The sequence below is a fragment of the Pangasianodon hypophthalmus genome, chromosome 8 (genome assembly GCF_027358585.1).
Source record: "Pangasianodon hypophthalmus isolate fPanHyp1 chromosome 8, fPanHyp1.pri, whole genome shotgun sequence".
Taxonomy (NCBI): Eukaryota; Metazoa; Chordata; class Actinopteri; order Siluriformes; family Pangasiidae; genus Pangasianodon; species Pangasianodon hypophthalmus.
In genome coordinates, this window is record NC_069717.1 from 26,738,242 (window position 1) to 26,761,927 (window position 23,686).

The 23,686-nt window shown below is 41.5% G+C and overlaps 1 protein-coding gene across 5 annotated transcripts in view; it reads left to right on the top strand.

Moving 5' to 3' along the window:
- Window positions 1–23,354, top strand: part of ep400 (E1A binding protein p400) — a 37,402-nt gene extending 14,048 nt beyond the window's left edge. For 3 of the 5 annotated variants that reach the window (XM_034306356.2, XM_034306359.2, XM_034306358.2), the window contains 32 exons: window positions 213–382; window positions 1,383–1,573; window positions 2,560–2,748; window positions 4,532–4,696; window positions 5,690–5,842; window positions 5,937–6,025; window positions 6,328–6,626; window positions 6,770–6,972; window positions 7,926–8,095; window positions 8,340–8,536; window positions 8,708–8,819; window positions 8,945–9,229; window positions 9,316–9,390; window positions 9,480–9,614; window positions 9,729–9,773; window positions 9,878–10,031; window positions 10,637–10,872; window positions 11,708–11,881; window positions 12,093–12,140; window positions 12,252–12,388; window positions 12,484–12,540; window positions 13,973–14,051; window positions 15,072–15,266; window positions 15,406–15,451; window positions 15,579–15,688; window positions 16,316–16,508; window positions 16,963–17,087; window positions 18,776–18,964; window positions 19,532–19,709; window positions 20,022–20,143; window positions 20,573–20,770; window positions 21,663–23,354. In XM_034306356.2, the coding sequence (XP_034162247.2) occupies window positions 213–382; window positions 1,383–1,573; window positions 2,560–2,748; window positions 4,532–4,696; window positions 5,690–5,842; window positions 5,937–6,025; window positions 6,328–6,626; window positions 6,770–6,972; window positions 7,926–8,095; window positions 8,340–8,536; window positions 8,708–8,819; window positions 8,945–9,229; window positions 9,316–9,390; window positions 9,480–9,614; window positions 9,729–9,773; window positions 9,878–10,031; window positions 10,637–10,872; window positions 11,708–11,881; window positions 12,093–12,140; window positions 12,252–12,388; window positions 12,484–12,540; window positions 13,973–14,051; window positions 15,072–15,266; window positions 15,406–15,451; window positions 15,579–15,688; window positions 16,316–16,508; window positions 16,963–17,087; window positions 18,776–18,964; window positions 19,532–19,709; window positions 20,022–20,143; window positions 20,573–20,770; window positions 21,663–22,031 (5,088 nt within the window). In that variant the 3' untranslated portion in view covers window positions 22,032–23,354. The remainder of the gene's footprint in view (window positions 1–212; window positions 383–1,382; window positions 1,574–2,559; window positions 2,749–4,531; window positions 4,697–5,689; window positions 5,843–5,936; window positions 6,026–6,327; window positions 6,627–6,769; window positions 6,973–7,925; window positions 8,096–8,339; window positions 8,537–8,707; window positions 8,820–8,944; window positions 9,230–9,315; window positions 9,391–9,479; window positions 9,615–9,728; window positions 9,774–9,877; window positions 10,032–10,636; window positions 10,873–11,707; window positions 11,882–12,092; window positions 12,141–12,251; window positions 12,389–12,483; window positions 12,541–13,972; window positions 14,052–15,071; window positions 15,267–15,405; window positions 15,452–15,578; window positions 15,689–16,315; window positions 16,509–16,962; window positions 17,088–18,775; window positions 18,965–19,531; window positions 19,710–20,021; window positions 20,144–20,572; window positions 20,771–21,662) is intronic. The other 2 variants (XM_053236084.1, XM_034306360.2) reach the window with 2 other exon arrangements.
- Window positions 23,355–23,686: the final 332 nt, after the last annotated feature.

Below are 23,686 nucleotides of genomic sequence, written 5' to 3' on the forward strand. Positions count from 1 at the left end.
ATAGATAGATAGATATAAATAACAGGATAAATGTTAAATACAAACAATAGAAAACAAAACAGATTCAGTTCACAATCCTCTAATTCTCATCACATGCTTTTTTTTCTATTTTACATTTATCCAGTCCTTATTATTATTATTATAATTATTATTATTATTATTATTATTATTATAGCAAGTAAATGCTATAATGTTTTTTTTTTTTCTCCCAGACCGTGGACTTGTCTCTTTTCGACCTGATCAGTAATGAAGGCAGACTGACCCGCTTCGAGACGACAGAGGTTCTTCCCAAGCTCAGATTGAGTCAGCAGCTCATCGAGGAGATCCACAGCGCACCCGATCCTCCACCCAGACCCAGAGCGTGCAAGATCAAGCCCATGAGGTTAAAAAAAAACATTATGATAAAGAATGTATGTTCATATGAGTCAGTGCATGTTTAGTGAAGTTGAATGAATGGATTGGAGTCATTGCTCACCAGATTGTATCACTAGTGTCCAATTTAGAAACTATTATTTAACAAATTAATAATGATAATTAACAAATTAATTTTCTTTTGCACTCTCTTTCTGTCTCTTCTCTTTTTGTCGTCCCCCCCCCCCCCCCTTTGTGTGTCTCACTCTGTTTCTCTCTGTCTCTGCTTGTCCCTCTCACTCTCTCCCTCTCTCTCTCTCTCTCTCTCTCTCTCTCTCTCTGTCTCTTTTTCTCTGTTTCTCTCTCTCTCTCTCTCTCTCTCTCTCTCTGTCTCTGTCTCTTTTTTTCTCTCTCTCTCTCTCTCTCTCTCTCTCTCTCTCTGTCTCTGCTTGTCCCTCTCACTCTCTCTCTGTCTCTGTCTCTTTTTCTCTGTTTCTCTCTCTCTCTGTCTCTGCTTGTCCCTCTCTCTCTCTCTCTCTCTCTCTCTCTCTCTGTCTCTGCTTGTCCCTCCCTCTCTCTCTCTCTCTCTCTCTCTCTCTCTCTGTCTTTTTCTTTCTTCCTCTCCCCCCTCCTCCTCTCTTGTAATATTAATAATGATAATTATTAATAATGATAATTAACAAATTAATTTTCTTTTGCGCTCTCTCTCTCTTTCTGTCTCTCTCCCCCCTCCTCTTTGTGTCTCTCTCTCCATCTCTCTTTGTCTCTCTGTTTTCTCTCTGTCTCTCTCTGTCTTTCTCACTCTTCATCTCTTTCTTTCTTTCTTTCTTTCTTTCTTTCTTCCCCCCTCTCTGTCTCTGCCTGTCCCTCTCCCTCACTCTCTCTCTCTCTCTCTCTCTCTCTCTCTCTGTCTTTTTCTTCCTCTCTCTCTCTCTCTCTCTCTCTCTCTTTCTCTCCCCCCATCATGAGAGACTTTTCTTGCTTAAAGCATGATTATATGAAAGTAAGTGTCCTGTGTTTGTGTGTTTCAGATTGTTCCAGCCAGTGCAGTACGGGACAAAACCAGAGGGGCGTCTCGTGCCCCTGATCAACGCTTCACAAGGCCAGCGCTCCACTGCTACCACCACTGCTACCCCCACCACCACTTCTACCCCTACTGCTGTTGCTCAGAACACCCAGGCCAGGGGCAAATCACCCGTTACTACCACCTCATCCACTCAGGGTAAGACCTTTACTTTAACAGTGTGCGCTGAGGAAGTTTCTACTGTGCAGAAGAGACGATGGTTTATTTTTGAATGTGGATGATGTAGATCAGACTGAATATGGGCCAGACATTAAAACATCAGTATTTTTTTGTTGTTGTTTGTAAAATAACAAATATTATAGTTTGATTTTGAATGCTGTTCTTTCCAACATGTATACTGACGTTCCTTTGGTGTTTGCTTTCCTAGCATGCAAATCGTCCTTTATATATTAACAGACAGTAGTAGTATGCTTTATTATTTTTAGCAAGGCTTTTGCAGGACGTCCCTGGACCACATAAGAGCGTTCCCCTCCGATTTCAGTGCCAAGATACAGTTTTGTTCTTAATAGTCCTGGACAAGACTAAATTGTACAGTGTTGACTGGTTTAATGTTTTGTTTTCCCATAACATGTCTATGAAATACTATGTAACAGGGTGACACTCGGTGCAATTAATAGGTACTTTGGGAATCACTGGCTATAGGGATGGCTATGGTGATGACATGTAATTGTGCTTTAACGTTGTAGCTGTAAAAATTAAAGTCTTTAATGAAAGAATTTGAAAGAGAAGAATCACTCAAGGCATTACGAGATAATCTCAAAAGAAGAGATTTTACTCTTAAAGTGTTAGGTAGGTGTAGGTGACTTCTCTTCAGTTAAAATATAAAATTTAATTACTTAATCATGTCTTAACTATTAGTGATGTTTTGATTCAATTTCTAAATTTTTATGTTGTTTCAACTACGTCAAATGATATATTCAGTCGCCATAGCTGTCCCTGCTAAGTTCCTCCGCAGTAATTGTTGTCAATGCTTTATAAACCAAACCTCTGCGCTTATTTATTTATTTTTTATTCCTTTTTTTTTTTTTTTGCTGTGCGCCATTAAAAACATACTCCTGTTCCCTGTTTATTCCAGCTGGAGAAACACCATCTGATTTTTGTCTCTTCTTCCCTAAACCCTACAGCCAGCAGCACACCAGGACTTGCTGTTGCAGCTGCTCCCTCTACTGCCACTTCTACCCATGTGGCTTTAGGTGTAGCAGGGGTGGGTGCTGTAGCCCCCAGACCTGCTGTCGCCCCTCAGCCTCTATCCACCCACCCCCTGCTGCCCCAGAGGCTGGTGCTCAGCTCCCAGGCCCAGGCTCGCTTGCCTAGTAAGTGGCCATGTAACCTCGCTTCTGTTTTTTCAGTCACAGAATCATCCTCTCAAGCACAGCAGGGGAAGAGCTACAAAAAAGTTAAATTTATTACACTACAGTGTGGGATGCTGGAGATAAAATAGTCCTGTCTAAAAGCTTAACATATTTTTCTACCATCTAAATCGAAATGTGTCGACCTGCCAGTCTTCATGCATGTTGCCTAAGAGCTTCACGTATTAACATGCTGATACGAGTTATCACTCCAAAGATCTTCCTTTTTCAATAAAAACACCAGCTGTGCTAAACGACGTGTAAATCTGGAATGATTGACAGCTGTGTAGGTGTTTTGAGCTCTAAGATATGAACTGGAAGCCATGCCCCCACCAGCTCTCTTCTCAATTTTCCGAAAGCACTCTTGCGTTTTGTGTCGACTTTCAGTTTAGCTAACATTAAGCAAGTACAAAATTAGCATCCGATAACTATATTTATTAGAGATGAACCAAAATCCTAGCCACCAAAATATTTTGGGTCAAAACGATTGTCTGTAAGAGAAAAAAGGCTAAAGAGTTCGACCAGGAAAAAAGATGAAAATTAAAAAGTGTCAAATCTAACATTTTACAGAAGATATTAATAATAGCCTAATAATGATTAGAAAGTGATTAAAACCTCCTCCCCTTCATTGGCAGGTCTGGATTGCATTAAACTAATTATAATATGCCCATTTGTTAGATTTTTTTTATGGTAGGTGTACTATTCTGGCAGTTAATAAACTTTTTCTGGGAGGGTACACCATTATAAATTACAAAGCTTCGACTTTAAATATTGCACTATAATTCATTTTTGGTAACGTCAGATTTTCCTACAGCAATGCTAATGTTTTATGCTCCAGAGTAACTTAATTTCTGTAAAAACACTGCTGATAAATCTTGGCGCAGTTAGCAGGTTGGTTTTTGTTTTTTATACGTATAAATACGCTGTACGCTTCTGCAGTGTCCCAGATTTAGTCTCCAGTCTCTGACATCAGCTGCATGAATGAGATCTCCTCTCCTCTCTCTCTCTCTCTCTCTCTCTCCCTCTCCCTCTCTCTGGCCTGTTCACAGCTCACATTTTCTCATTGGTTTAATCACTTTTTTTTTTATTATTATTCCTTTAAGCTTTCCTCTCCCCTTCAGCATCGGCTCTTCTGTTCACAAACTAATCCTTTTCTTTATCCAGCTCAGCTGAAGGATCCTGCACCGAGTAGCTTTGCTCTTCTGGCCCCCTTTCTTTTATTTGTTCACAAGTTTTCTTCCAGTATCCTCCAGCTGCAAGTGCACGTGAGCATGGCTCCCTTCACCCTGCACCTTTTTTTGTTGTTGTTGTTCACTTTCTCAACCCTTTTAAAAACCCTTTTTTGGTTGTCTTTGTTAGAACCTTTGTCAACGTTTGATAAATGAAGCACTTTATAGGAATGTTTACAGGATGACATCCAGCTTGTTATGTTACTGAGAGCACAAAAAAAACAAACTTCTCTGTCGTGAAGACTTTCCTCTACTTTACTTGTGAGCTCTGACTCTGGAGACTCCTTCCATAAATGCTAAATAAACGTCTCCTAACCGAAAACTTCATCATATCAACGATTAGACACGTTTTTTTAATCTGTTTATTTGTAACGTCCACATTACACGTCTCTGTGTAAGTTGTTACTGTAGAAATGATAACATATTAGAGCAAGTTTCAAATAAGCAGAAAGGCATTTTAGGATCTTAGCAACTAATCACCCATGTGTGTGTGTGTGTGTGTTTGTGCTGTTCTGAAGGTGGAGATGTGGTGAAAGTGGCTCAGTTGGCGTCTATAACAGGCGCACAGAGCCGGATAGCACAGACCGAGACCCCGGTCACGCTGCAGTTCCAGGGCAATAAGTTCACACTGTCACCCAGCCAGCTGCGTCAGCTCACCACAGGACAGCCTCTCCAGCTCCAAGGTACTGTCACAATGTGTCTGGTGTTCCTGTTCCTTCTCTCTACACCCTCAGTGCATCGGGGAATTAAGAGGCAGTGCTCTGCTTTCCTTCAATCTGGGGCATTATGAGGCAGCATAATGACAAATTTCCATTGTATAATGAATCAATGGCTTTATTTTTCCAATTGAGATGGACTGAGGGTGGCTTTATTTATCCAATCCTGCAGAGGACCTTTCAGCGTCCCTAAGCAGCCTTAGCCGTTGAAAATCAGAATATTAGAAACCTGGCTAGTAAAATAGTGAGCTAATGTTCAGCTGAATGATAGCATCTGACTGAAACAATGCACTCGAGTGAAACCTTGCATAATGAACAGAGGACACAGATGTGTTGATTGTGGGGTTTTTGGCTGGGTGTCTTTTCAGTATAGAAGGCAGTTGGGATTGTTTTCAGGCTGTATGCCATTTTTTTTTCCCAAGTGTAAAGGCAATTTTGGTGTGTTTATTAAGTCTGAAGGCTTTATTTGTTTATTTTTTTTTTGTGTAGTATAAGGGTCACTTTTGTTTGTTTTTCTTGTTCTCACTCATTTTTGCATTTTTATTGAGTCTAAAAGCTGTTTTTTTTTCATCTAAAGGATGAAAGGATCAAAAGTCTAAAAGCTATTTATTTACTAATTTACTTATTTACTTGTTTGTTTGTTTCTTTGTTTGATTGATTTTTAGTCTAAAGCTTATTTTTGCGTTCTTATTCAGACTAAAGGCTGTGTGTCTCTGTGTTTCTAGTTTTTGGTTGTTGTTTTTTTTCAACGGAATGTTTTAGTTTGTTTGTTTGTTTTTTGTTTCTTTCAGTCTGTTTTTTCACCCGTCCATTACATCATACTATAACCAGGGTTTGCACGGAAATCTGTCATCTGTCAAATTTTGCCGTCGTCTATGGCACACCTTGCAGTATGTGACCCCATGACTTCTTTCTAAGTATTTCGTTTTTAACTCTCTCTTGGTTTTCCTCCTCCTGTAGGTAACATTCTGCAGATCGTATCTACCCCGGGGCAGCCAATCCTCAGGCCGCCGGGCTCCTTGGTGATGCAGCCGATGCCTCAGTCCGTTCCTGTTCACAACTCCACAGGCCCTCAGGCGGTCCCCCCTCCGGCCACCCCTACACCTCCACAGGGTGAGAGTCTTCACTTACATCTCTACCTGAATCTTTTTTTTTTTTTTTTAAGAAGAAAGAAATTGTGATCTAATGTTAACTCTCTGTAAATCAGCTGGTGTGGCTGCTAGTGCTACGGCTACGACTTCTGCCCCCGCTGACGCAGGAAGCAACGCAAAACCCTCCACCAATGCCGCACCACAAGTGAGTGAGAGCTGGAAAAGTTCTTGTTTTCTCATGAGATATGACACACGGCTCTTTTGAAATTATTTATACACGTGCTTTTCAATGACTCAGGCCTGGTGAGGCTTTAATTCATCTTTACTTGCGCCATTCAGTAATATAATACGTACAAACAGTTCATACATGATGCAAGAATAAAATGACGGCCAACAAACAGGTCGTCATTAATCCTGTTTTACGTCACTTCACTTGTGGTCAAACTGTCAATCTGTGGTGTGCTTTGGTGTGTGCACCTCCTAAATTTGGCTGCTTTCTCTCTTCAGGAGTCAAGTGAGGAGAGGAACAGGCAGCTGAAGGAGCGTCTGACTCGTCTGTTCACCGTTAACGAGCGGCGTGTTCAGCGCTCTGTCCTGTACGGGGCTGACCTTCTCGAGGCCTGCTCTGTGACCAGGGGACGCGCTCCTCCTCCTCTGCCTTCTCCCGTGCACTCGCGCTGGGCCTGGGTGGGCAGAGACGCCTGCCTGAAGGCCCAGCAGAACAGTGTTTATGCGACAGACTCACTTCGATTGGCTCTTCGCTCCCATACAGACAGATTGCAGGAAGGAGATAACCTTGTCAAAAGGTGTGTGGTTTTTTTGTTTTGTTTTGTTTTTGTTTTTTTTGTCATACTGCGTAGTAACACAGTACATCATTTAACTCTTTTGTTATTATTTGTATCTGGGTTTCTCCTGTTCCTTACATCTTAAATCAAATCTCCCCTTGCAGGCTGTCGTGTATTCTTCCTGCCTCTGTAGCTCCGCCCCCTCAGCTTTACGCAGTCAACCCGCCGCCTCCATACAGCCTGAAGCAGAAGTCGTTCATGCGTCAGCTTCGTGAAGTCTCCGCCCCCTACAACTCAGAGATCCGCTCTCTGGCCTTCCCAGCTACTTTTGAGCTCCCTGATAAAAACCTGCTGGAAATGGACTCAGGTTGGACTTCATTTCACATTATAGCACTCTTAATGGATGAAAGTTCAGATAACCTCAGAAAATTATTTATCCTTTATAGATAGATACGTTATTGATCTTATAAAGGATCAGTACATACAATCAAATAGGACAAAGTGATGTCGATTTTCTGGGAAATATCACCAAGTTACTCTTACACATATGTTGTCAGGGGTGAACAAATCATAAACTCATTAGCCACCCGCCTTGGCAAGAAGTGAGAGCTCCAGTGTGCTGCCCATTCCCATGTCTCGGTTGCCTGGCAACCTAATTGACTCAGCTAAAACATGGTAGCTAACCTGTTTTTTAATGTAGAAATAAATGGCGAGCAAGTTAGCTAGTGCATTAATATAGACTATATGATCTCTGTCCTCTTCTATAACAGGCTTTTTAATGTAGCACATCATGTTTACACCCTAAACAAAAAGTCAGCAACGTTTTTGCGTACGAGCTGTGATGTTCCGTCCTTACATTGTACGTAAAAATATTATTCGTTTCATTTTTGCGTCTTTATTTTCTCTCGATATGTAGTGAGCAGGAGAGCTGTATGATGGCCTTGCGCAAACTTTATTTTGCATGGTTGCTAGGAATAAATCTGAGTTCCTGATTCAGACTACAATTCAACTTTTGTCTGTGAATTATTGACGCTAATTAATCCAGTTTCGAACAAGTAGGACACACTATAGTTACAGCATAGATGATTCTGTGGTGATAGAGGGCAGAATGGACAGATCAACACATGAGCCATAGTAAATATATACCTACAAAGTGACCTATAGGTCAGGTCTATCTTATAAAATGGCCAGTAAGTATAGCTACAGGGTGGATGTATGTAATATAATGGCAAATCAGTGTTTGTGATGTATTAAATGTTTATCTCTTGCTGGTAGATTTCAGGATTTAATGTATAAACGTGTGTGTGTGTGTGTGTGTAGGTAAGCTGGAGGCATTGTCTATCCTGCTGCACAAGCTGAAGGCAGAGGGCAGGAGAGTCCTCATCTACACTCAGATGGCCAGCATGCTGGACATCCTGGAGGCCTTTCTGGACCACAGAAATTTCACGTTTGTACGCCTGGACGAGAGCCTCTCCCGCCACGAAAGACAGGTATTCGGATATTATTTAAAAAAAAAAAAACACACAGACATTCTGTAGAGTGTGATTTAGTTTGTAAGTGTAACAGACAATTGACAAAACATAACACTTTCAGACACATGACCACTTTATTGCTAAATGTTAAATTTTTTTGTAATGCTGCATTTAGTTACCATTTATCTATTACATTTCCAAGTATAAGAATTTGGATGACCCCTTGCTCTAACTTCCCTGGCTCTTGCCCCGCCCCCCCCAGGATCAGATAAAGGCTTTCAACTGCAACAGACAGTTCTTCTGTGCCATCCTGACCAATCGTTGCTGCTCTGCCGTGGGTCACGTGTTTGACGCGGACACCGTTGTGTTCTACGACACGGATCTTAACCCCAGCATGGATGCCCGTACACAGGAGTGGTGCGACAAGGTCGGACGCTCCAAAGACATCCACATTTACAGGTGTGTGTATAGCAGCGAAGGATCTGAATGTAAAAAGAGTAATTATTAAAAAGGGACTTGTTTTAATAAGGAAATAAAGACATGAATAAACTTTATTGGCTCAGATCAAGCTAAATGTAACAGCTGGATAGATTAGAGGAAATATAATGGTCTAAATGTTGATTCCCTCAGGCTGGAGAGTGGAAACTCCATAGAGGAGAAACTACTGAAGAACGGCACTAAGGACCTGATTAGAGAAGTGGCAGCACAAGGCACGGACTACACCCTCGCCTTCCTCACGCAGGTACACGCCCACACCATTAGGCTTGTTCACTTCTTTATCCATCTGCTGAATCTGGCCTGTTTTCTTAACTGTCTCAGCTTTTGAGGTATTGCGTCTAATGCTTTCCTTCTTTATATTTTGTCCAGCGCACCATCCAGGACCTGTTTGAGGTAGAAGCTGGATCTGGAGAGAAGGTGGAGGAGTTTGTCGTGCTGCATCAGGAACCGTCTCCGTCAGAATCCATCCCTCCGCACGTGGCAAGGCCGTACATCCAGGCCCTCAACACCATCACGCTGCAGACGCTTCACCTAGAGGAGGGGCTGGAGAGGAAACAGCTAGAGAAAGGAGAGGAGCAAATGGAGCAGGAGGAGGAGGGTGACGTGACGGACGATGCTTCTCAGCTAGAGGAGCTGGCATCTGTCATGGAACAGGTAATTTGCAGCAGATTATTAAAGGGTGTGATGGCTTGTAGATATTTGTCTTTATTAAATTAAAATTGTCTTTATATTTGCCGTAGCTGACTCCTATTGAGAGATACGCACTTCAGTACCTGGAGTACCTTCACATTAGTGAAGATGAGGCCGTCGCTAAGGTAAGAGGAGAGAAATTTAAATAAAGAAACTAGGAAACTAGGAAAATAATCAACTTCCTCATCACATTGTGTTTTGTTCGTGGTTTTAGGAGCATACAGAAGCCGCTAAACGAGCCTGGGAGCTGCGGCAGCAACAGAAGCGAAAGCACGAAGAAGAGGAGCAGGCTACTCTAGAAGATGAGGAAGACCTCTTCACCTACACCAGAGAGGATGCCTACAACATGGTACACTTTTACATGTTTTTCAGTCCGAGTAGTCAGCAAAAAAGAATCTAAGTTTTCCAGTGTCTTAGGTGCTTAAGCGTTTTGTTTACTCCATTTTTCCATTCTGCTCTGTAGGAGTACGTGTTTGAGTCTGCAGACGGTCAGACAGAGATTATGCCGGTAAGACGATACTGCGTATGTTATGTGTAGCATTTCACAGGATTTAGGTGTGTATTACGTATAGATATGATGATCTTCTGTTTCTCTGTCTGTTCCTGCTGTAGCTGTGGACGCCACCTACACCACCTCAGGACGATAATGACATCTACATCGACTCTGTGATCTGCCTCATGTATGACTCCGCCCCCATGCCGGAGTCCAAACTGCCCCCGGTGTACATCCGCAAAGAGCACAAGAGACCCAAGATGGACCCGTCGGGTAGGAAATCATCCATGACTTGCATTAATGTAGTTTGTTTTGAGGAAAAATAAATGTGAATTGATTGCTAAAGTCTCAGTAGAAAAGTAATATAAACTTTTGTGTATATATACACAGATAATAGTATAAATAATACTGTATCATATAATTAACTATTATTCAAATAACCCCTGATTTAAATCAAGAGGAGACTGTATCTTAATTTTAAAACCTTAAACCTAATGATAAACATTAATGATTTGGAATTTATTTATTTAGCATATTTATACATTTCCTATGCAATTTAGAGACAGAAAAAAATCTAATTCGTCTTTATATATATATTTGCTATTTAAACCTTTTTAACAGTTAGATCAAATATCAAATGTTTTCTTTTTCATTCGCTACGTGTTTTCACTACATAGGGTACAACATCATGGAGTTGTAGACCTCACTATTTTTGTTTGAATGCTTCCTAAAGGAATTGCTGCATATATGAAAATAAAATATTTAGACTAACTGCTATATCCGATATATGAAAACTTTTATTTGTAGTAAGAAACATTTAATGTATTAGCAAATACCTTTTACACGTATAATGCGTATGATGTCTGGTGTCTCCCCAGCCATGGGCCGTAAGAAGAAGAAGGGTCATGGCGAGGCGGTGATCCCCCCACGGTCGCTCTTCGATAAGGCGAGCATGTTGAAGGTGCGGCGAGAAGGAAAGGACCAGAAGAAGAACTTCTCTCTGAAGCAGCAGGCTCCGTTCGCCAAGCCGCTGCCCTCGCTGGTCAAACCCACCATGGAGCCGGGGCAGGACAATCCTGAGTGGCTCATCAGTGAAGACTGGGCTCTGCTGCAGGTACACACACGTGTGCACACACACACACACACACACACACACACACACACACACACACACACACACACACACACTCAGCACAAGACAGGACAATCCTGAGTGGCTCTTCAGTGAAGACTGGGCTCTGCTGCAGGTACACACACGTGTACACACACACACACACACACACACACACACACACACACACACACCCACACACACCCACACACACATACACACGCACACACACACACACTCAGCACAAGACAGGACAATCCTGAGTGGCTCTTCAGTGAAGACTTTGCTCTACTGCAGGAATACAGACGCACATACACCTCTGCACACACACACACACACACACACACACACACACACACACACACACACACAGCACAAGACAATCCTGAATGACTCTTCAGTGAAGACTCTGCTCTGCTGAAGGTGCTGTATACACACACAATTGCACAAACACACACACAAAAATCACAAGTGCACACACTCATACACACTCATACAATCTTTCTCACAGGCAGACACACACAAACAAACAAACACAATCTCATACTCACAAAGGCATGCACACACACACACACACACACACACACACACACACACTCTAATACTGTGCACACATTCACTCAATCTCACAGACACTCAGACAATCATGCTCTCTTTCTCTCTCTCTTACGCACGCACACACACACACACACACGCACACAGCACACATATGCAAACACTTCCACAATCACACATGTATAATCACACACACAATATCTTATACACTTACAATCTCTCAGTGTAGCTCAGTAACAGACCATATAATATCAGTATCGTTGTTCTCTGTGCTGTTCGTCAGGCTGTGAAACAGCTGCTCGAGCTCCCTCTGAACCTGACCATCGCGTCTCCGGCTCACACTCCAAACTGGGATTTGGTGAGCGACGTGGTGAGCTCCTGCAGCAGGATCTACCGCTCGCCGAAACAGTGCCGCAGCCGCTACGAGAACGTCATCATCCCTCGTGAGGAGGGCAAGGTGCGTTTGAGCATTTAAACTGGAAACATGTTGCATGACTCTGCATGTGCTCAACAGATTGATTATTGATTATTACTACTACTGTATATGTCCTGTTTGATTGCATGTATATTTACATTAATTCTGTTTTGCTTTTATTTTTGACTATTCATTCTTTTCTGTAGTTTTCTGTTTCTATTCTGAATTGAATAACAACTGTCTTGTCTTGCAGTTAATTTACGAAGCTAATCCCAAGAAGAAGACCAAGAGCATCTATAAGGCAAGATGACAAATGCATCATTTTTTTTTTTTTTTTTTTTTTTTTTAAATACTGGCTTCTTCTTCTGATTGATGCTCAAGCTCCATTTTGTAACTTTTCCGCCTTTTACAGACAAAGAACAGCCGTCCCCTGCGCACGTGTCAGATCTACACCCAGGACGACAACGCCACCCAGATCCAGCTCTACAACAACCGCTTCGAGCTCATGAAGATCATCGCCAGCAAGAGGAGTCCTCCAATAAAACCTCTGTAAGAGCTTGAAGTGGATAAGCAAAGCAAGGATGGGTTTACAATGACCTTGCTGTTTTCTTTATAGTTTCTTTTTTTTTTTTTTCCTTCTTCAGGCTTGGTATGAATCCGTTCCAGAAGAACCCTAAGCATGCTTCTGTCTTGGCTGAAAGGTAAACTTTTTCTATGGGGGGAAATTGTGCTTCTTGTGGTTTTTTAAAATTTTTTTCTCTCTCTAGATGCAGAGTATCTCCTGGCTTTGTAATTACCTCGGTCATGTTTAGATTCTCTACAATCGGTGCTGTTAACACACTAGTAGCCTTAAGGCTGATTTATGCTTAGTGTTAGCTATACGCACACAAGATGGCCGCCGCGCGTATCCTGTGGTCGTTTGGCACATCGTTTGTGCACAGAAATTAACATGACACAGCCACGTGGTGGAATATCAACATAAACAGTGTAGGCAGTATAGCACCATGTGACACTGTCCCCAGCTGAATAAATAAACTAACATTGTACCTCAAATTGTATACTTATGTACTATTCTAGATCGTTAATAGTGTATTAACACTAACAGTTTTCCTATTACAGTTAGCGTTTGAATTATTTAAAACCCCTTAAACCTACGGAAAGCTCTGTTTTGAGTACGAGTCTTCTGGATTTTCTAGATTAGTAAGTATTGTTAATGTATGGTGAGGGATTTTGATTTGAGATGCAGCCCAATGACAACAATCACGCCAGCAGAAAGTTTTAAAGAGAAACGGAGCTTGTCAGTCTGTTTAACGTTGCTGTGCATGAAATCGCTAAACATTACAGTTTGACTTGGATGGAAACCAGCTGGATAAAAGATGTTTTGGTTCTGATACACCATTTAGGTGACGCCACATTTAATTCTCCATATGTACATAAGATACACAACCGAGTATGTGAACAATGCCGCTCGCATTGCAGCTGGTGAAAGTGAAGAATATTTGTCTTTACTTTGAGAGTTTAGTTTGAGAGAGCAGCAGTAGGCAGGTATTTATTGAAATAATTTTATGTAAAAGTGTTTGAGCAGTTTGAAATGTTTGCTGCAGTAGGAATTATAAATGGTCATATCAATTAAATCTAATAAGACTAACTTTGATGGAAGTTTAGTGGATGTCTTCTGGTTGACCTAAAAAAAATATGGCATTTACACATGTAGTGTAATTTAGTGTCATTCGGTATTTTAGAAATTGTCGTAAAGCTTTATGTCTATATTTGTTGGGAAACTGCCGCATTTCTGTCTTCTGTATATTATCTGGTTGATGGAAAATTAACTACTGTGTGGAAGGAAAAATTGTCTTTATGTCATAAAATGTCCATATCTGAAGTTTTATAGTACGTTTTTGTCATCTGGGTTACAAATAGCTACAACCAAGATGCTTCGTAATTTATGATATGATGCATGACATCCCGAGAGGCAGGTGTGATGGATTATAGGAAATGCAGCCTAAGAAGTACTGTAGTCGTACATATTTGCGCACTTCCATCTGTTAAAAGTAGAAAAACTGTCACATTATCTGTCTCATCTACTAATACAGATTCCCTTTTCTGTGTTCTGTGTCTGAATCTGTTACACAGTGGGATCAGCTATGATAAACCACTGCCTCCCATCCAAGTGGCCTCTCAGAGAGCAGAGAGAATCGCTAAAGAAAAGAAGGTGAGATTTCTGTGGTCTTGTATTATCATTATTATCATTATTATTATTGTTATTATTATTATTATTACAGTGGTGGACAACTGACAAAGGAAAAGTTCAGTGTGCTTGCCCAACCCTATGGTTTGTTGGCCCTTTACAGTTGATAAAAAGTGAGGAATAAAACACTTGGGGGGTGTGCTATATTAGAAAAATAATCAATGATGGAGTCGTGTGATCTGTTACTACCCCATAGTTCATTATTTTCCTATTTTTATTCCTTTTGTACCACAGCATATTTTTTTATATTAATAAATGAGGCATTTTACTTTTTATCCATATAGTTACATTTAATGTTGTGGAACATCCTCGAAACAAGTTATCACAGACCTTATAGAAGATATAAACAGTCGTTCCCTTGCCAACCTCCCTCTTTTTTTTTTTTTTTTTTTTTTTCCTCCTCTCCTTGAAGTTAGTACAAAACAATACAGTTTGTCACGTTAAAGGGAAACCTGAACTCTTCAATTGTGAAGACTTTCCCATGTCAGGAAATGTAAAGCTTCAGCTTTACCTCTGATAGTAACAAAGTGCTGACACTGGAGACTCCTTCCATAAATGTTAAATAAACGTCTCGTCACGGGAAACTTATCAACGCCATATAAACAATTACACACTTTTTTTTTTTTCTTTTTTTTTTTTTTTTTTAAATCAGAGTGTGTTTGTAGAAACAATAACACATTAGAACGAGCTCATTAATGTAAACCTGTGATGGCTGTCAGAATTGCTGTAATAGAAAATTAATCAACACCTCCAGACCAATGAGAATCGGGAAATCAACATTGTTGAGGTATAACGACAAATTAATAAATAATAATAATAATAATAATATTTACCTGGACACATAGTCTGCTCTCCCCAGGCATGCGATTTGTCCACTTCTGTGTTATTAGTATTTGTGCAATAACGTAGCATAAATGAGGCTTTCTCAGTGATCTCTCTCTCTCACACGCACTCTGTTTTTCTTTTTTTTTTTTTTTTCTCCAGGCTCTGGCAGAGCAGCAGAGGGCTCAACAGTTAGCTCAGCAGCAGCAGCAGGCAGCCGGAGCTACCCCAGGGACTCCAGGGGCCACAGCTCAGCCGCAAGCCCAGCCGCAGGCCGCTACCGCTGGACTACAGGCCGCTGGAGTTTCTCAGGGCACCCAGCAAGGAGCTGCCGCAGTCCCGAACACCGCTGTGCTGGTAAGAATTTTCCCTACCGCTTCACCACATGTTTATCGTTCTAAATTTAATGTAATAGTAAATATTTATTTTTTGTATCATCAGTTCTTTAAGTAATTAGAAATACTTTTTTTTTTCCTTTTTTTTCCCCCACTTTCAGGCAGGAGCTATCAAGACTGCCGCTGCTGGCATAGGCATTCAGACAGGTATTGTTCGGGGTTTGCCTCAGGCGCATCTCTCAGTGTTGTCACTTCCTAAGAAGATCCAATGATGATGATGATGATGGTGGTGGTGGTGATGGTGGTTGTGATGATTTCTTTCTCCTTCTCTCAGGACCTGGAGTGGGAGGAAACGTCATCGTGAACACAGTAGCCAGTGTTCCTCCAGGCCAGTTTCAGGGAAACAAACGGCTCGCTTCTCCCATCATTCCTGGAGCTTTACCTGTAAGCCATGTTTGCTCTCAGAAAAATAGATGGAGATATCTGTAATATCTGTAGTAAAGGAGGACAGGGTGCTGCTGTCATTGTGGGTACTACAGTTGAGTAGGCGTGGTTCTCCTCTGACCTGACTGCCTATTTAACCATGTTGTTATTGTAGCAAACATTTAACATTAGAAAGTGCCACCCAAATTGAATTGCATATTATCCAAATATAAATACAAATGAATCTGATTTGAAAAGTGCCTTGCATGTCTATGTAGGAAGCAGAGCAAAGAAACAGAAAAAAGCATCACATGCAAATGAGACACTATAAAAAAAAAAAAAAAAGTGACAGAAGAATGCAGCAAAAGTTTTTTTGTCCCATACATGGATGGATGGAAGGAAGGAAGGATGGAAGAGTGAATATATAAAATAATTAATAAATAACTAATCTAATTAAGCTAGTTAGCTCTATTAGGGTTAGCACTAGCTTTACCAGGTTACAGTGCAGCATTCCCTCTGTTAAATTTGGTTTTATTTGTATCAATTTTGTGGAAAGTCACTTACAAGCATTTTCCCAATAACTGGATGTGTGGCTAATATGCTGATTCATATGCTAGTGTGTTTTAATAGTTATCTGTTCTGCCCCAGGCTGCAGGTGCTGCTGCAGCTCAGGTGGTTCACACCCAGCAGAGGGCTGTCGCTTCTGCCCCTGCCTCCACCCCTGCTGAGGTCGTCGCCATAGCGACTAGCCAGGGTGTTCGTGCTGTAACCCCAGTGACTGCAGCGACTGTAGTGCCCACGAGTCAGGTGCCATCACAGACACGCTCGCCCGTGCCTCAAGGTATCTCTCTGACACACGCACACACACATATACACACACACACACACACACACCGCCCCGCCCCGCCCCGCATCACTCAGAGCCTTCTTTAGCTCTCAGTACCCTTCTAATACTCACATTTCAGGTGACATTCTTTAATAAATAAAAAAGTGTATCCCTTTAAAATTGCTTGAGTGTAGTAACAGTAACTTCAGGTCATTACACATCACACCATCCTGTCACTGATTATTTTCCTTTAACAGCACACCCCCACATTAAGCGTTTTATTCCTCATGTAATAAAAAAAGTACTACGCAGTCATATTGTAAAAAGTTATGAATTTGATTCAGACTTTTGACTGCTAACACCACTAATTATTACACCATTGTTATGTTTGCTGATTTTGCTGGTCACAGAGAGTACTACTCTTATTCTTTTTTTTTTTTTTCTTTCTTTTTTCTTTTCTCCCGTGTAGCAGGGAAGATCCCCCAGGCTCATCTGCAGATCGTCAGGCAGCAGCACCAGCCGCAGCTCCCACAGCAACAGCAGCAGCAGCAGGCTGGTTCTCCTCAGATCAAAGCAGTGAACAAACCACAACAGGTACCCACGCGCGCTTACACACCTGCCTTGCAGCTGCATTCGAGCAATTTGCTGACAGCGCTCTACTTGCTGGCAGTCTGAAACTTGTGTGATATTTATCGACACAGGAAGTCTGATGCTATCAGAGAATCGCTGAATGGCTGCTGTGTTTGCTACACGATTAATGTTGAGTCAGCACCTCTCACTGCAGCACACAACATCAGAGCTTTCTGGCTGTGTATTAATTTCAGTCTGTCACAAATTGTATATCTAGATTAGTGTCATGTAATAGTGCACGTCCCTTAAAACCAAAACGTTCAGTATAATCTGCATGGATGACTTGTTTTTCATGGACAGGGTGAGTATGTGTTTCATTTCCGTTTTTCTTTTTTTAAGGGGCAGAATTGGTAAATTGTTCCAAGGTAATATGGAATTTTAACACACGTTGACCACATAGGAAGTGGTCTCCAATGGTTAATTATTTTCCCATGAGAAAATCTTGTAGAATTATAGCATGAGAACCAGTTGATCTTTTTTTTTTTTTTCCTTCTTCTACGAGATATAGACTAGGAGTCAGTATCCTACTCTGCCCGAGACCCTGTATGTCTAATGGTATATTTAAAAAAAAAAAAAGATTCTATAAGCCGGTGCTTGTATATAACACATTGGTGTTGTTGTACAGTGGTGTACATCATTGGTTCTCTTTTAAGAAAAAGGCTTAGAGCTGAGCACCAGTTACAACTGGAGTCAAGGCCAGAAAACTGTAAACAGAAGCCTGAAATAAAGAAATTAGCCAGAGTATTTGCAGGGCAGTATCGTGAATGAGTTTCTCAGTACAATAACCTTGACTGTCTAAGGATAACGCTGTTACACTTTGTTAAAGTGCATGTTTAATCTGTTAATTATCTGGTATCCAGCAGTAGTTGCTTTCACATTTGCACTGAACCGAGTTTTATGAATAAGATTATTACTAGTGCTAGGCTTAAGCTCTGGGTTAGATTTAAGTTTAGAAGTGTATTCTTCATAGATATTACCACACTCCGGTAAGACTTTACAGGATGAAACTGATAAAAGACAATTTATGTTGGAAATGCCAGTTGGAAAAAGGTACCTTTTTACATTGTATTTGGGAATGTAGTCTTGTTAAACCATTTTGGAAACAAGTTATGGATGTCTTAAGTTGCTGGTATGGCTCCGAAATATCTTTAACCTCTAAATTGTGTTTATTAGGCGACAAGTCTCAAATACCTAATGTTTCAAAGCGTGTATTTTCTGTTATTATGGTATGTATTACAACGGCAAGTAGGATTATTTTGAGACACTGGAAGACAGTGAAAGCCCCAGAATTGAAAGAGTGGGCCAGTGCAATTGTAGAAATTGCATCCTATGAATCCATGCTTAATTGAGTAAATAGTGTTAGAGAGGAGGGGTTGTCTCCATGGGAAGAGTTCTGGACGTATATTACTGTAAGGTCTCAAACTGAATAGACAACTACTTTGTGTTCTGTCTTGCATTGTATTTTATTACATGGTCAAAACGTGCCTGTAAGAATCTGTAACCTTGCATAATCATGGTAATGTTGTATTTCTGTTACCTATCAGCCTTCCAAAAAGAAAAGCAATAAAAACTTTAATTCAAAAAAAAAAAAAAAAAGTTTAGAAGTGTACAGTAATGCATCTGCATGTGTGTGTGTATATTTTCTGTTAAAGATACATAAGCAGAAGCTGCAGGTCATGGCTGCTCAGGCCCAGCAGCCCGCCATTACCCAGCAGCCTCAGCAGGTCCAGGCCGCTCCGACACCCCAGCCCAGCACGCAGCTCACCGCAGTGGCCACTGTGCCCAGGGCCGGAGCCGTGCTCACCGGGACCGCTGCCCCTAACCTGCAGGTGACCAGACTGGTGAGTTCCCTCTCTCTCTCTCTCACACACACACACACACACACACACACACACACCTTTGACTGATAAATGTCAGGACCTGTGGCTGTTGAATTGCAGACCATTTTAAACCAAAGTTTTGAAATAAATAACACCATACTCACTCGAGTTTGAAGTCCCAGTGCAGTTGGGGTTTAGCCTTTTTTTCCTCTCAGCCTTGTTTCAGTTGTACCTGGGAAATATATCTGTGATAGTGTAATCAGCCCTTCCATTAGAAGTGTTTCAAGTCCAAGATTTATATTAATTCCTGTAGACATGCATCATTTAAGCATTTTTCTTCACGATCTACTAAATAACACACTTTATTTTAATGGTATATGGTCACATTTTGGTATAACGCCTCTAGTCTAAAAACAAGAAGACTGACATTGATATATGGAAAAATAATTTTTGTTACAGTGGAAGATAATCAATTTTCAAGATGTAACCATAGCAACAATCATATAAAACACTGGTAATTAGCTACGTATAAGTGGCATGTAAGAGCTTCATAAAAACTAATGTCTCACTCTGTTGCTTACGGAGCAGACGCGAGTCCCGGCTCCAGGCGCCGTCCCAGCGCAGGCGGGTCAGACGGCCCAGGTGACTCTGACCAAACCTCCTCCAGTGGTGTCTGTACCGGCTGTAGTGTCGTCCACCGGAGTCACCACCCTACCGGTGACCGTCGCTGGAATCAGCGTGGCCATAGGACAGGCCACGAAAGCAGGTACTTTCAAACTTGTTAATGAAACACGTCACATGTAGAGCAACTCACACTGAGCATCTTACACAAAACAATACAAAACAACCAAGTAGTACTTTGTGTTAGAAATGTCTGTCAGTGAATTTAAATTGACGGACCTTAATTCCCACTTTTTACTTTGTGTGTTATGAGGATGCAGGGTTCAGGAGAATGAATTCTGTGTTTGAATTTGAATAAAATGACCACAGTATTGGGACTCTCTCCCTCTCTCTCTCTCGCTCTCTCTCGCTCTCTCTCTCTCTGTCTGTGTGTGTGTGTGTGTGTGTGTGTGATCAGTTGGGCCTGTGGTAAGTCCATTCCAGGTTCAGCAGTTGTTGCAGCGGCAGAAGCAGCAGCAGGCAGCAGCGCAACAGAAAGCAGCACAACCGCAACAGACGCAGGCTGCAGTGCAGCAGAAGGTAACACACACACTTTATTTAAAAAGAACACTTCGCCTACGTGGTCTATGCTTGTTTTTGCCCATTTTTTAATTTTTTTTTTTAAATAATTATTTATATACCTTCTAACACATTACATTCTTACCATCATTATGCTGTAACACTTTAATTTCCCCAGGAGGAATTAATGAAAGTTTCTTATCTCACTAATTTGTGCCTTAAATAAAAAACTATAGAGCAGCGAAAGAATAAAAACGCAACGCCTCAGCACAGTGTAATAACAAAAATACCCGTCTTTTTCACTGCTAGCATGATTCTTTTTTCTGGAAAGTTGCAGGTGTCTGCATGAGAAGACACCATAATCCCAAAATTATTTAACAATAAGTAAGACATGACATTTCATGTTGCAAGTTTAATCATTTCCCACTTTTCTTTCTCTGTGTAATACAGTTGGCCACTCAGCAGGCGGCTCAGGCGGCAGGTCAGGGCCCGCAGAAGGTGACGTACGCAACCGCACAGCTGCAGCAGGGCATTAAGGCTCAGTTCTACGCCACTTCTATCACTGGCCAGCCTCAGAAAACTGCCACCACACAGCAGATAAAACTTTCTCAGATAGTGCAACCGCAGATAGTGTCCTCACCCCAGCAGGTAAGAGTGAACAAGTGATGTCCCGTTTCTTATTTTTTAATGTGTGAAGTTAAGATTTACGCATGTAAGAGTTCAGAACGTGTCACCAGCCAACTCATCATCTCCATCCCTTTGACAGTGTATTTTCTTTGAAAGACAAATCCTTAAGTGTGTATAGCAGGGGTTCTCATGGGTTTTTTTTTGTTTGTTTGTATGTTTTTTATTGTTGAGAACTTGAAATTCTCAGCTGTTACATCCAACCTAGATCGCTACTTTGATTTGATGCTCACTGAACCCTGCGTCTCATAAATAAATGCTAGCAGATGATCGAATTCATCAGTTTAATCGGGTTCAACCTATTGCATTTCATGTAATATTTTCATGAGAGTAAAGCCAGTTTTTTTACACGATAAGCATCCCAGCCCACATGCTGTAGTGTGTGGAGCATTCATTTCTGTCCTTTCTTTCCCTGATTTATCTTTAAATAGGATAAACATGCATTCGCACTGTATTTGATTTGAAACATAGCTTGTTAATCTAAGCAGACTTTCACTTCCACACTCTGAGGCAGTTAGAAGAACTAAAGCTGGAGTGTGTGCTGCTGCAGGAGGATACAGCCTGAAATATCGCCCACGTGCTGTTCAGATTACGAGCATGCACTGCAACGTCTAGCATGAGTATTGTGTATATTGAGAACCATACATCATACTGAGTGTGCAGCCGCTTTAAACGCTTTATAAGCCTTTGCTTGTTTTAATCGGCTATAAAACTAACTTGTGATACTGATTTTCTCCTGTCTCTCTGTGCGTCTGCATGTGTGTGCGTCTGTGCGTGTGTGTGCGTCTGCGTGTGTGCGTCTGCGTGTGTGTGTGTGTGTGTGTGTGTGTGTGTGTGTGTGTGTGTGTGTGTGTAGATCCAGGCCCAGCCTCAGACGGTGACTCTGACCCAGGCAACTGCCGCGGCCTCGTCTCCTCAGACTCAGGTGCAGGTGATCCCCGCAGGCTCCGCCTCTGCCGTGCAGGTTGTCCATCAGAAACTCCTCCAAACGCAGCAGCAGCCACAACAGCAGGTCGTTACCGCGGCAGCTCCCGTCTCCTCTCCTCAGATCACGGTCCCGGCTCCTCAAAGCCCCGCCCAGCAGCAGGGCGCTGCGGTGACCCCTGCAGCCGACACGTCAGTACAGCAGCCTGGAACACCACAGCCTCAACCGGGCAAAGGAAACGCACGCACAGGAACCGCCGTGCGCGCTAAAACACCCGCCAAACCCAGCGGAGGCAGCTAGACACGCGCGCACACACACACACACACACACACACACACACAAATGGATATACACACTGCTTCATCTCCTCAGAGGTGTGTGTGAGTTCATTAAGCGGACATCCACTGTGTGTTCCTGTCAAGTGTTATCAACTACGTGTCATTAAGCTAAACACCTCAGCAGAGACACTCTGGACAGGAGTGCAACAGGCTTTTTATCACACACACACACACACACACACACAAGGATTGTCACACACACTCCACAGTGTGGAAGTTGTTTTACAGGATTCCTATGCTGTAAAATGCTTGTTTTTGTTTTTTTTTTCTACTGTGCCTGTCTTTCTTTGTTTATAAACCCGTTAACATTACACATTTATTATCCTCGGAAGAAAATACGAATGAGTCTGTTAAGTATTTCTGACAGCCGTTAGAGGTGAGAAGTTTGTTGTTGTTTTTGCAGTAAAGCGTCACAATGGTAGACGTGGACCTATAAAACATCACAGTGTCAAATTGTAACACATACCTGGTTGGTGTTAGCCCGTAACATTGATACGGCTTTTCCACGTTGAATTCTTAAATCTGATTGGTTAGAAGGTTTATTCCTTACACATTGCCCACCCCTAACATCCACGTAAGGTTTTGATAACGATTACGATAATGAGCTGATCAGATGAATCAGGTGTGTGTGCAGTTAAAAATAAAAGCCCCATGACTGGGTTTAGATTTTAGATATCTTGTGTATTTGTACACTTCATTTAGCTGAACATCCTCTTTAGTTGTGGCCAGTTATGACTAGTAGCGTGTGAACATCCTGTTCAGGATGTAGAGTTAGCAATCGTTGGCGATTTGGCTGTGTTTTGGTACTGGATTGATGAGCGAGCCAGGTTTAAATCTGGATTCGGAACAGAAGTCTTTAGAGCAGTGGAGGTGTTTGGTGTTACAGATGCTCCCGCTCATCGTTTTTTTTAGTGAGCTGTGTGTTAGATGTGTCGTAAATGTGCGATTGTCATGTTGCTTACTAGAGACGCACCAATCCAAAGCTGAGTACGAGATTGCTATAGAATGCAATCGCAAGATATCTTATAGTATATACAGGGTGATTTAAAAAAAAAAAAGAAGAAAAAAATAGCATTAACATGAAGAAGAAAGGCTGCAACATGGATGGAGTTTTATTCAGTCCCACATTGGTTCACAACAAATATCGAGAAAATGAATCATCATGGAGGACTGAAAGACCTCCGTCCATGTTGCAACCATCCATCTTTGCTTCAAAATTAATCTAGTAGCCATTTCATAAAAGAAAAAAAAAAACAATTGTACTATAAAGAAAAATGTTCTAAGACACAAATCGTCTGAAAGCACATTTCAAACATGTCCGTGTTGCATATTGGTTTAGTATTTAAGATAAAAATGAGGATTGGTGCATCTCTGGTTGTTGTGTGAGGATGTTACATTTAACCAGTCACTGGACGTTTCATAATAAACTGCTCATAATGTCTCTGATCAGCAACAGATGGAGTGCAAATGACATTTTCTCTTTGTTTTTTTTTTTGTTTTTTTTTAAATTCTGTATCAGCTGCACTGTAAAATTGTGTTGATGTATCTGTAATGTTTCGAATTTCCCTGATCCTTCATATATTTGTCATTTTTTTATTCATTCTGAGGAACAAATGT